Genomic DNA, 12,805 nt, shown 5'->3' on the forward strand with positions numbered 1-12,805 from the left:
TGTTATTGAGCATATTCCAGGTGGAAGGAGTCTACAGAAGCCAGGCTTTGCAAGGGGGAATCTGCTGAGCCACTAAGGCAAAAAGAAAGTGGGACAAACAGACTGACTTACACCACGTTTCCTGCCCCCATTAAAGGAATGTGCCAAGAATCAGAGAATAAGAGAGGCATTATTCTGATCCTATGCCTAATGCCCTGCCCAGCCCCTTAACCTTTTACCTATTGATGCCATTTGGTATCTTAATTATTTGGAGAAATAAGGCTCTTGACTTTTTTTCTCTCAGCACTTCCTTCCATCCTTTTCAGAATCATCACAGGTTATTAAGGGGATGTAAAACTCCAAGTAGTTAATTTTCCTACTTGTTTAGAAAGCCAATAGATTATTTTTATATAATAGATACTTTTTGGATAGATAGATGGATGGATGGATGGACGGATGGATGGATGGACGAATGGACATGAGGATGAACAAAGACATGCATAGATGTCTAATAGCTAACCATCACTCATGTCTCCTATGCTTTTGGCAGGACTGTGTCTTCCTCTAATGACATGCGATGTGGTGTTAGTATTAAGTGCACAGTCTTTGGAATCAGGCACTTAGGTTCAAACCTGCCTCCACCATTTTACTAACTGTGTGTCCTTGGGCAAGTGACATAACAACCTCAGTTTGTTCTTTTCTAAAGTGGACATAGTAGTATCACTTAAACTGGTGGTAATAATACTTCCAAAATGTGTTGTGAGATAATGTATGTGCTAAGCACAATGTCTGACACATTACAAAAAATGCTCAATTATTGATAATGATGTTACAAGAAATGACACCAAATTTGTTTGTTTGAAATTGCCCTTCTAATATTTCAGGGGAAAACTTTGCAAGTGTTATTTCTTCTGAGAGGCAAGACTTTTTTGAGGACAAGAAAGGCAAATGGCAGACTTTATTCAGATCGACATAGAAGGAAAGAAGGAAGGAATGGAATGAGGGAGGGAGAGATGATAAAAATCAAAAACTTTCCTCCTCTGAAAATCACATCAACATTTCTTCTTACTCATGCAATTCAAAAGATTTAGCTCCCAGTGATGAAGTCATTCCAATTATCATTCTTAGCAAGGAAAGGAAACAGTCAATTCCTGAGGAAATGGTTTCAATCTTTACAAAGTCTCCAGGGTTGATATAGTTGGTGTTCAGAAGACAGAACATTTCAAGGTTATGAGCTAAGAGGTCACCCCAACCAGAGAGTCCAGTTAATGTCCTCAGGGTTACGTTTGTTCTAGATATGCATCTTGTTTATTTATTTAAGTATTCATGTTAGTGCATCAGAATCAGTCTAGTACTTTGGATTTAGACAAACCTCAATTTGAATTCCAGCTCCAACATTTCATAGTTGCATGGCCTTGGGAAAGTTGCTAACAAGAACACTTTCAGCCTCTTCATGTAGAAAGGGAAAAGTGTGATACTACCTTTGCATTCGTACATTGGGATGATTAAATAAGGTCACACGTGTAAAATACATAACCCATATGGTAAGCGCTCAGTAAATATTGGCTATACTTCTGTTCACTGTTAGTATTATTGCCATAATACTTCCTGTGTCCTTCCTCTACAAAGTACCTAATACCCTTGGACATCATAGCAAACACAACACGGCCTACAGTGTGGGATCTGCTGACTTTTGCTTTGCTCAGAGCATGCCCATAGCCCACCCAGCCAAATAAAAATTCACCACTTCTTTCTCTCCCATCTTAGTTTTTCTCTGCCACACTCTGTAACTGGAATATTTTCTCTTTACCAAAATGCCACCAGACCTCCTCCCCTCCCTTCATACAAAGTCCTTAACACCCCTACTTTTTCCAGAAATCATTTACTCCAACCTAACTGGAATGAAGAAAGATTCCCTTCCTTCACCTAGCACTGTTTTTTTGACTTGTAATTCCATTTCAACAAAACCACTAGCACTGATGCGTATATCCAATAAATAATTCATTAGAAATGTATATTTGTTTGATGTTTATAAACTTGCAGTATGCCTGCAGAGTCTACTATATCAATCAAGGAAATAAGAGAACTCATAGTTACCAAGGGTGAATAGAAAATTCTCCTTCTTAAACAGGTAAAAATTGAAGGAGTGTGCAGATCAATCTTGGAAATATAGAATGCTGGCACAGCAAGGGGCTTTAGAATGCATATATTTTAACACTCTCAGTTTATAAATGTGGAAATTAAGTTCCAGAGCATTATAACATGGCTATAAAAGTCTGAAATTCGAGGGAAGACAAATGCTGAGAAGGAAAATAAATGATAGGAATGGCAAAGCCTGGTACACAATGGTGGTGGCTAAAACCAGGATGTTATTTAGGATATTATTTAGCAATCATCACCATCATCACCATAACAACAATCAGTAATCATGGCTACAATTTGCCAATGATGATCTTATTTGGCGCTGAATGAAGTGCTTTACATTTATGTAGAGAGATAACCATGGGTGAGACTGAATAACTCAGGCTTTGAGAACTGGACCCATGATTGTATGACATCTTGTCTGACCATGGGCTTAAATGGTACTGCTGTAAGCTAAGATGGTATTTGTTCAGAAGATGGCATTTGGTCTAATGACACCATGGATCATCCTAGGAAGTGTTTCACCTGGGGCAGGAAATAGCAGGACTTCAGTGGTAGGTTCTAGAGCACAGTAAAGGAACATCTTCCTGCCCCCCGCCCACCCTAATACCAAGAGGAAATTTGGTCTGTATTCCAAGAATTGGAGATTCTAATCTCTCCCTGCACTTGGTCACCTGGGATCAGGGTAAGAATAAGGCTCATTTAGGGACCTCACAGTAGTAAAAGCTCGTGCCACATCCAAGTGTACTTCTGTGCTGCACTGCAAGGGCCCCTGGGCCTTCATCTTGCCTGCTTCAATTGTGCTGGAAAAATTCAGGAAACAACATGGGCAGATTAAGTCTTCTTATCCAAGACCAGAGTGGTGGGAGCAGAAGATACATTTCACAGTGGGACAGCCATCTCAGGAGAGACCCTCAGCTGTATAGCACCTGCTGCTCCTCGGAAACCTTTGTTCTTTAAAGCCTGCTACACACAAATGCCTCATGTTCCAGAAAAGCCTGGGAAAACAAAGTAAAGGGGAAGGAGCTAGACTATGAAGTGGAGTGTGGACGAAGAGAAAAGAATAACTAAATGAGTTGAGAACTAAGCAAAACAGAACAGTTGGCATGCGCAGGAAATGGAGCACGTGGTAACCAGGAGACGCGCATGTGCTATGTGAATCCCTGCAGGTAGAGGAGGCAGGAAGATTCTGGATTACCAACCTTACATGCAATAACAGCTTGGGACTTTTTTTTTTTATTTAAATTCTGATTCTTCCTCCCTCAGAACTTGGGGTTGGCATTTTGGGCCATCTCTTATAAGAAAGGTACCAGGATGCTTCTCACCGCTCCCCAAAATCCCCGTTGTCTTCAAACAGCTAGAGCAGAGTCACCGCCTCCTCACTGCTTTGTCCACCAAGACCCAAACTGAAGCACAAATTGGGAACTAGATTTTAGTATTTCCTGATACCAGGGAAGGATAGCGTGATAGGTTCTCTGCTGAGTTTCTCTATTGAGCAAGGTTGCTGGTAGCCCTGGGTTTCCTGGGCCCAGATCTCAAACTCAGGTGAGTTGTGGCTGCACCCAGAGTTGAAGGGCACAGCTCTGTCCCGGGCAGCAGCCTTCCATTGCCACGTCCATGCCTGGTTGTAGAACCCTCAGGACAGCAGCAGTGAGAGGGCTGTGGGAATCCAGGGCAGAAATTCTACCCGATTCCTATAATATGCTTTACAGAGCTCTGGCCACCACAGTTATCTGACTGGAGCTCACCTTGGCGGGTTTTGTTTTGTTTTTTCTTGTCGTTTTTAAGAGACAACCTCCTATCTAGAAGAACAGTCTAGTTCATAGTCCTATCATCAAAAATCCCCAGCAGGCCTGACCGGTTTGGCTCAGTGGATAGAGCATCGGCCTGCGGACTGAAAGGTCCCAGGTTCGATTCCAGTCAAGGGCATGTACCTTGGTTGCGGGCACATCCCCAATAGGAGGTATGCAGGAGGCAGCTGAACAACGTTTCTCATCAATGTTTCTAACTCTCTCTTTCCCTTCCTCTCTGTAAAATATCAATAAAATATATTAAAAAAAAAATCCCCAGCAGAAGGCACTATGAAAGAGCAGCGACTGCCCCCTCTGGTCTCACCTCCAATTCTTCATGTAATATTAATAGTGAACGTGGAGGACACCCCTCCCATGACCTAGTCTTGGCACAAAGGGACAGTGGTCGAAGCAGGATAATCTCTGCCATATCGATTTCCTATGCCTGTTCCTCATGCCTCCAGGGAGACACCTCTGCTTTCAATGCCTATTAGCAGTTGTGTCTCTTAACGCCCCCCCCCCCCCCCCCATCAGCCCAGCAGTGGGTCCAACAGAAGCTCGGCTCCAATTACCTTACAGACACATGGTCTGGCTAGACTGGAGCTCATAGTACCACTTGTCTAGGCTGAAAATTGCACTTTCCACCAGCGCAGGGACAAGCAAAGAGTGGCATTCAATAAGGCCTATGCTGCAGCCCAGCATAGCAGGGAGTCGAGAAGGACCCACATACCAATTAGCAGGGCAGCTGTGGCTATCAATCAAGTGTGATCTGGGCTCCCCATATGGAGGTCGAGCCAGGACCTGCCATGGAAATCACACTGAAAATCCACCCCAGAGGAATTGGGGGTGGGGGGTGGGGGGTGGGGGGATGGACAGCTAACCCTGCCCATGGCAAAGGCCATCATTTCAGCAAAAGAGTTCGATCCCACAACCTCGACAGGAAGGACCTTGCAACCAGTGTGGTACTAAAATATGCACTGCACTTAGGAAATAATTCTCTGTTTACATTCACTTCTAGGAAGTCCTTGGCAAAGACTCCTACCTTCCCAGGGAAATTAGGCGTGGAAATGGCAATAAAACGTATTGGTTATTTATTACCTTCTTTGGAGATGCAGAACCACCTTACTGTGGCCGAGACAGGGGTTCCTTTGAATACCGTAGAATTTCCTTAAGTTTGGCCTAAGGCCCAAGGGGAAGCTGTAAGAATCTGCTACTTGCTTGTGTTTGGCAAAAAAATTCACAATTGCAGTTTAGTTCAGCACTTACTGTCGTCCTTATTAGGCTCTTTGTAGAACAGGCAACCTCTCCCCGTTACTCTGTGAATTACCATTAACCTGCACCTTTCACACTGTTTTCAGTGCTTACTCTTAGACCTCAGAAACACACCCAAGCATACCTTCTCCTGGGGCTGTGCCTGAGGCCTTCCGCTGTGAATATTCATTAAGAGTAGCTTAACATTGTGCTTCGGAGCAGGGCTCTGGGGCCAGACTGCCGGGGTTAGATCCCGGCTCTGCCATTTATTGACCATGCAACATTAGGCAACTTACTTAACCTCTCTGAGCCTCAATTTCATCATCTGTCAGATGAGGATAATAGTAGCTACCTAACAGGGTTGTCACAAGAGCACGCAGAACCATGCATGGCACAAGTACTAAATTTTATCTCTTATTATGAGGCTGCTCTGTTCCTCGGCAATTTAGTGCCTGCTTCCGTGGTCCCAGGTGCAGATACAAAAGGGTCCTTGAATTCTAAGACCTCACGAGCTGCTCCATGAGTGGGTAATGCAGTGCAGTTGGAGCATGAGGGCAAAGAGCAGAATTAAGATTTCTAGAAGGCCAGCAGGAAGGGTAGAATATACTTCCATGTTCATAGCGGCCCACAGTGGTGGTGGCCCAAAGCTCCCATCACATGAGAGAGCAAAGGAGCCCTTGCTAGGGAGAAGCGCAGTGTCCCCAGGTGACAAAAGGTGGCAAGCATAACCTGGACCAGAGGAGTCAGGCAGGGCTCCGGGCCAGCTAAGAAACCAACATGAGGTCAGGAAGACTGTCTCAGTAGGGAAGCTCCTCACCGTAATCCCTCTCCCCTTGCCACTGAATCATCGCGCCTAGCCACGCTGCTCCCGCACCCTGGCCTCTGGAGTGTGGGAAAACAGGCCCGTTATTTCAGTGCCTGGACACTTGCTCTTCCCTGACCCCCCATTGTTTCGCCTTGAAAAGAGTTGATCATGAGGGGAACTTACCATAGCCCAGCACAGACACAGAAAAATTTCTTAGAATAAGAACATTGGGAAGGTTCACAGGATATTGACAAAAGGAGTCCCTGTTGTTAGAGTAGCTGTGGGGTTTCTAACTTTTTTGGCAGATGAATTCTTTTCGCAAATGGACTTTTCACATGGAGGCTGAAGGTGTAAAATCACAAAATGCAAGGCTGCTGGGCTGAAAGGGGAGGCCTCCTTAGGCCCTGAAGCAACTCCAGGGTGACTTCCCTCTCCATGAAGCATGCACTTGGAGGCATGGCCCAGTGCCTGAGGGACAGACGGAAGAGGGGCCTGGGGCCCATCCACTTGGGTCCCTGCATTAGTTTCCTAGGGCTGCCTTAACCAACTGCACAAGCTGAGTGGCTTAAACAATAGGAAGCTATTGTCTCACGGTCTGGAGACTAGAAAGACAAGATCAAAATGCCAGCTATGATGGTTCCTTCTGAGAATTATAAGGGAAATCTGTTCTGTGCCTCTCCCCTGGCGTCTGGTGGTTTACTGGCAACCTTTGGTGTTCCTTGGCCTGTAGAAGCATCACCCCGATCTCTGCCTTCATCTCCACATGGAGTTTATTTGTGTGTCTGTCTGTCTATTTCTGTGCCCAAATTTTTATAAAGACATCATTTATCCTGGCTCAGACTCCACACTAATGTCCACATCTTAACAAAACACTTCCACAGTGACTGGATTCCCAAATAAGATCAGATCTTGAAGTGCTAGACATTAGGACTTCAAATTACAAATTTGGAGGAACATCATTTAACCCACAACAGTCTCCTACTTGGATTGTATTTCCAAAGCTTTCTGCAGTGTCTCCTCTTTAAGGCGCCACTCCCACACCCCCCACCCTCAGCCACCTGCATGAGGAGGGCGAGGAGGAGGGCAGGAGCACTGGAACAGGCCAGAGGATAAAAGGCCTTGCAGAAAGCTGAGCCCGACACCTCATATGGGATTGAAGAACAGGATGGAAAAGGGGAAAGTACAGTGAGAAGGTGAAAATAACATCCACAGTGAGAAATTACAGGATAAAGGGATCAAGGCAGCCACAAGGCTTTAAAGGTTTCCCAAGAAGAGAGTGAGCAGTGGCTCTTCATCAAGGACATGCGCATGGCGGACAGAGGGGCTGTCTGTGCAGAGCGTGTCTGGGAATCTAATGTGTGACACAGGCTGCCCTTTCTGCTGCCAACTGCACACGCAAGCTCTCTCCCCTGGTTCAGGAGGCTTAGACCTCCCTGCGTCCTTTCCAAACGGGCTACCCCATCTTATAAGGCTACAGATTCCTGACGGGAAATACAAATTATACACTAGCTTGGAGTTCTGCTACTTTAGCCAGTTGTTGGATGTCCTGCCCTTGTAATGAAGAACGATGAGACCAGGCAGAATCTGGGTGCGTGAAACCTGAGGAATCCAAAAAGTCAGAGCAGAATTTCTTCCCCATGAGGTAGAAGAAACTATCCTTTAACAGAAAGTCTCCCCTAGGAGAAGGATAAAGGTCATTATCGGAGCAGACTTTGGGAAATGTGGATGCCCAGGCTGTACCTCAAACCACCTGTGGAGGGGGTGGGAGTGGTGCCTTAAAGAGGAGACACTGCAGAATCTCAGGGGCAGTATCCAGGTACCAAGACCAGTGCACTACCAACCTGAAGTGCTGCTGCTTTAGAAGATGTTAGAGGAAAAACATATATATATATGATGTATATGTTTATACTATACTAGAGGCCCAGTGCACGGATTCGTGCACCTGTGGGGTCCCTCGGCCTGGCCTGTGCCCTCTTGCAATCCAGGACCCCCCGGGGGATGCCGGATAGCAGGTTTCCGCCTGATCCCCACAGGTTCAATCCAGACAGGAGGGAGCCCAATCCTGTGCATTGAGCATCTGTCCTCTGGTGGTCAATGCGCATCATAGCTACCAGTTGACCCCTCGTTCAGTTGCTTAGGCTTTTATATATATCAGTGATGGTGAACCTATGACACGCGTATCAGAGGTGACATGTGAACTCATTTTTTTGGTTGATTTTTCTTTGTTAAATGGCATTTAAATATATAAAATAAATATCAAAAATATAAGTCTTTGTTTTACTATGGTTGCAAATATCAAAAAATGTCTATATGTGACATAGCACCAGAGTTAAGTTAGGATTTTTCAAAATGCTGACATGCTGAGCTCAAAAGGTTCGCCATCACTGATATATATAGGTAATACTATATATGCATTATACTAGTATATGTGTGTATATATACACAGATATAATATATAGGGTGCCCCCAAAAAATATAATTCAATTTTCACTCCTTTTCAGGTTTAACTGATTTCAAATAATGGGTGAAGCTGCTAGACTAAGCTTTAAACAAATAAAATTTATTCTAGAGTGCCACTAAACTTATTTTTATGGGGGTACATAAAAGATCAAGTTTACAGTACAAAACCAGCAACAGTGAATGAATGCTCCAGTGATGCTCAGGGCACACAAATACCAAACAAAATGATTCTTTTTTTTTTTTTTTTTGTAATTTAAGATTACTATATTTCCTTACAAGAGGAACGGTTTAACAAATTTTAATAGGTGTCAATCAACCCTTGCTCAAATCGGGCACACGTCAAATCTAGCATTATGGGAATTTTATTTGGAAGTGAACTTAACTATTATTAATACAAACGTCAAGATACTACACAAAACATCCACAGGAACTTTTTTCCCTTTTTTTTTTTGACTTGTTCACAAACATTTCCTACATAATCCAACATACAACAAAGAAATGGTACATCTTTTTCTTTCATTTTGCATACAATGGAAAAACAAGAATATATATATATTTTACAAAGTTTAACTAATAGACACTAAGCAGGCTGACAGTTTAAATTTGTTAAGAAATTATCTAATAAAAAATAACCAGAATTTATTTAGCATCAGTCACTTCCATAACCAAATATTACTCCGATTAATAAAACTTGCTATCAGGCTTCTGGTATACATTTATACCATTACTTAATTTTTAGTACTGCTCCCCATCTTGGTTCTTCACAATTACTAACATAGGAAACTGTTGCAAAGTAGGGGCATTTACAAAAACAAAATCCCCAGCTTATTATAAGCATGAGTGGGGTATGATGGAATTTCTTCCCAAGCAATGGACATTCAAACCATCCAGAAATCACCAGAACTGAATTTGCAAAGATTATTATTTTTTGCCTAAGTCCAAGTCCAACAGAGGAGCTGAAAATCAAACTTAGTGTTTAGTTGGGGGTAGGTTGGGGAATTCAGCCATTTGAAAAATGACCATCTTTAAAAAAAAAATGACCACCAAAAATAGGTTCACTAAATTTATTTTAAAAATCATAAAACGTTTCTTACAAAAGAGCATTACATTCTGCACACTGCTCTGAATAGATGCCAGGGACATATGGACTATTATTACTTTTCTTCCCTGTCCCACCCCCCCCAAATGTTACAGTGACCACAAAGCAAAGTGTTCACAATAATTACATAGGGGGAATTTTCTAACCACCAACAATGAACAAAAATTAAAATTCACTCACTCTGCTGCTGTTTCAAAATTTCAATGTTAGTTTTTGCACACCCTCCCCCCCCACCCTGTTTGTAAGGAACTAAAACATTACATCTGGTGAACAGCAAAGATTTCACTACACCTCAAATGCAGAACACCTATGAAGCAGAGGAATGTTGGCTTTTTAAACAGAAGCAGATAAAAAAAAAAAGATGCAGGACTCCTTCAGTTCTTCACTAGTCTTAGAAAAACTTTCCAGAATACTGCTTCACACTATAAAAAAGAAAAAATATCTTGCATTAGAATCCTTCAACATCTGCATACTGCTTCACACTGTTCTGCAGCAAATACTGTGCATTCTGTATCTGGTCCTGTGTTCCTGTAATGGTAATGATCCAATCTTCGGACCCTTCTAAAGGCTCATCAATTTTGATCGAAGCTCCTGACTCATGACGAATTTGTTTAATCCTCTGACCACCTTTGCCAATTATAGATCCAGCCAGATCTTTGGGAATAGTTACTTGTGTTGTAATAATAGGTCCACCAAGATCACCATATGAGCCACGACCCCCTGCATAGGAATAATCATATCCAGAGCCACCCTGTGGTTCATAAGCCATCTGCCATTCTGAAGGGCTCCATGTATCTATTGCAGAGTCCCATGTTTCATCGGCACTGAAACCAACCATGCCATCATAACGATCTCCAGGTCTTCCTCTCCTGTCATAGGCCATTAGATCCCCTCCTCTAGGTGGTGGTGGTGGAGGAAGAGGAAGGTTGCGAGCTCTGCTACCACCCCGGCCACCTCGTCCAGGAGGAGGGGGAGGAGGTCCTCGCCGAGGGCTCATATCATCATAATCTCTTCTAGATGGAGGCATGGGGCGCCCACCCCGACCAGGAGGCATTCTGTCAAAACCACCTCTTCCCCGCATGGGAAATCCCACAGGACGGCCACGGCGGTCATCAAACATCATTGTAAAGCCACCATAATCATAAGTTTCATCATAAAAGTTGGGATCATAAGGCTGTGCACGTCCTTTGATGGGCGACTCTGATATAAGATCAAGGATGATCTTTATGCACTCTACAACCCTATCAGGTTTTCCTCCAATAAGAACGACTCTGTCAGTGGAATGAGGACAGCATTCCTGGAAAAGCTTGATTGTTGTCTGAGTGTTCTCTCGAAGTTCTTTGATTTTAGCACCTTTGACCCCAATAATCCCTCCTGCCAGACTCTGATGAATCAACAGTCTCAATTCGCAGTCAAAGTCGCTTCCTTTATAGTGTTGGTAATTTAAGCATTCCACAGCATCAGATTCGAGCGGGAGCTGGCTGGTTGCAGTGGGTGATGGCAACTGCAGGCCCTCTTCCAAGGTAGGGATGATTTTCTTCAGAATTTCTCCAATTGTTTCAATATCAGCACTGATACTCAATATGCGCTCGGGGCCACTGCTGTCTGGGACTGAAACACTGGCATTGTAGTCTGTACGCAGAGCCTTAATATTCTTGCCTCCTTTTCCAATCACTGCCCCAGCATTCTTGCTCTGAAGCAGAATGCGTAATTCAACCATCTCATCAGTGTTCCTAGATCTTTTAAAAGCTTGTTCCTCTTCCATATCTTCTGCAGGGCGTTTACCAAATTCACCGTTGGTTTCGGTGTTGGGGAAGGTTTCCTCTGGCTGTTCAGTTTCCATTTTCTTGGATTATATGGACACACCAATCAATTATATATCCTTGCAGAGCAGAACTGAAGTGTTCTGGGCGGGACCACCTGACACCCTAGTGCTGCAGTAGCCGCGCGAGGTCGTCGTCCCTATCAACAAAATGATTCTTGATGTTTGCGATTCCAAGGCTTTGCATTATCAGAGGTGCCTGGACCTGAATGGTCATCAGTCTAAAAACAGGCATCGACAAAAAAATTATTCATTTCTGTAGATTCTTTTAAATTTTGAGAATAACTGTATGTTAATAAACACTGACTGTATAATCATTCAAAGTTCGTATACATTATGGGGGACATCTTGTATATATGTGAGTGTGTATGTATGTGTATAAAATCTCCAAATCTTGGGAGAAAGAAAGCATGCCCTTTTCAGGGTCATACTATAGCATTATTTCCCAGGCCTGCCCAGAGATTTCTGAATCACCTGGGGGAACACACCTCTGTCTGACCTTTTCTTGGCAGCTGATCAGAACCCAGACCCTTTTACAAGTTAACCTATACATTTTATCCAGTACACATGCAAATAATTGCTGTCCAGCAGCATTACTGCTCTATAGGACATTATCTTATCTAACAATCTATTTCTAACCTAGCAATCTCAATCAGACAAGTCTTTTTTCATTATCTGTAAATACCCAGTTCCTCTATTTTTCCTTGAATTAGCTTTCGTGTTATTGGTTCCCTTGTTAATGAACTGAATTACATTTTTGACATGAGTTCATGGTATTTTGTATCAAAGTCTTTTTTTTTTTTGAAAATTATACTTGGAAAGCCGGTATCACTTAAGTTGCCTCCAATGCTGGCATCCTCTTTAAAAATTTCTCCAGCCGAAACCGGTTTGGCTCAGTGGATGGAGCATCGGCCTGCGGACTGGGGGGTCCCGGGTTCGGTTCCGGTCAAGGGCATGTGCCTGGGATGGGGCACATCCCCAGTGGGGGATGTGCAGGGGGCAGCTGATCGATGTTTCTCTCTCATCGATGTTTCTAACTCTCTATCTCTCTCCCTTCCTCTCTGTAAAAAATCAATAAAATATATTTTAAAAAAAAAATTTCTCCAAACAGTTCCCCTGATGCTGGAAATTCCCACATCAGAAATTACATCTGCAGTGTTATAACACATCTGGTAAATGGTTCACCAGATTGCCCAGCCAGTCACCCATCAGGATCCTCTGGGAATAGAACCATAGAGGGGTACATTTTGAAGATGTAGCAAGAGTCCAGAAAAGAAATACAACTTTGGGGGAAGAGGAGGGACTAATTTAGGATGAGCGAGAGCAAATATGATGACCCTCAACTCCTGAGGATGGAGGAAACAGGGACCCTCAACTGAAGAGGAGATGAGAGACACAAGAACATTAACTACCTACATCACATTTTTGGCCCAGTATTAGCCTGGACCTATTACATG

At 43.4% G+C, this 12,805-nt stretch overlaps 1 protein-coding gene across 2 annotated transcripts; it reads right to left on the reverse strand.

Moving 5' to 3' along the window:
• Positions 1 to 8,771: 8,771 nt before the first annotated feature.
• On the reverse strand, positions 8,772 to 11,445 carry LOC308533409 (heterogeneous nuclear ribonucleoprotein K). 2 transcript variants are annotated; one of them, XM_081111408.1, is made up of 2 exons: positions 10,008 to 11,445; positions 8,772 to 9,948 (listed from the first exon to the last, which is right to left on the reverse strand). In XM_081111408.1, exons 1-2 carry the CDS (start codon positions 11,367 to 11,369, stop codon positions 9,901 to 9,903), a joined length of 1,410 nt encoding a protein of 469 aa, XP_080967534.1. In that variant the 5' UTR covers positions 11,370 to 11,445; the 3' UTR covers positions 8,772 to 9,900. The 2 variants fall into 2 exon arrangements, with proteins under 2 accessions (XP_080967534.1, XP_080967535.1); XM_081111409.1 differs by having other exon boundaries at positions 9,829 to 11,444.
• Between the last annotated feature and the right edge of the window lie 1,360 nt (positions 11,446 to 12,805).

Source organism: Myotis nattereri, assembly GCF_964212035.1.
Source record: "Myotis nattereri genome assembly, chromosome: 17".
NCBI classification, from domain to species: Eukaryota; Metazoa; Chordata; class Mammalia; order Chiroptera; family Vespertilionidae; genus Myotis; species Myotis nattereri.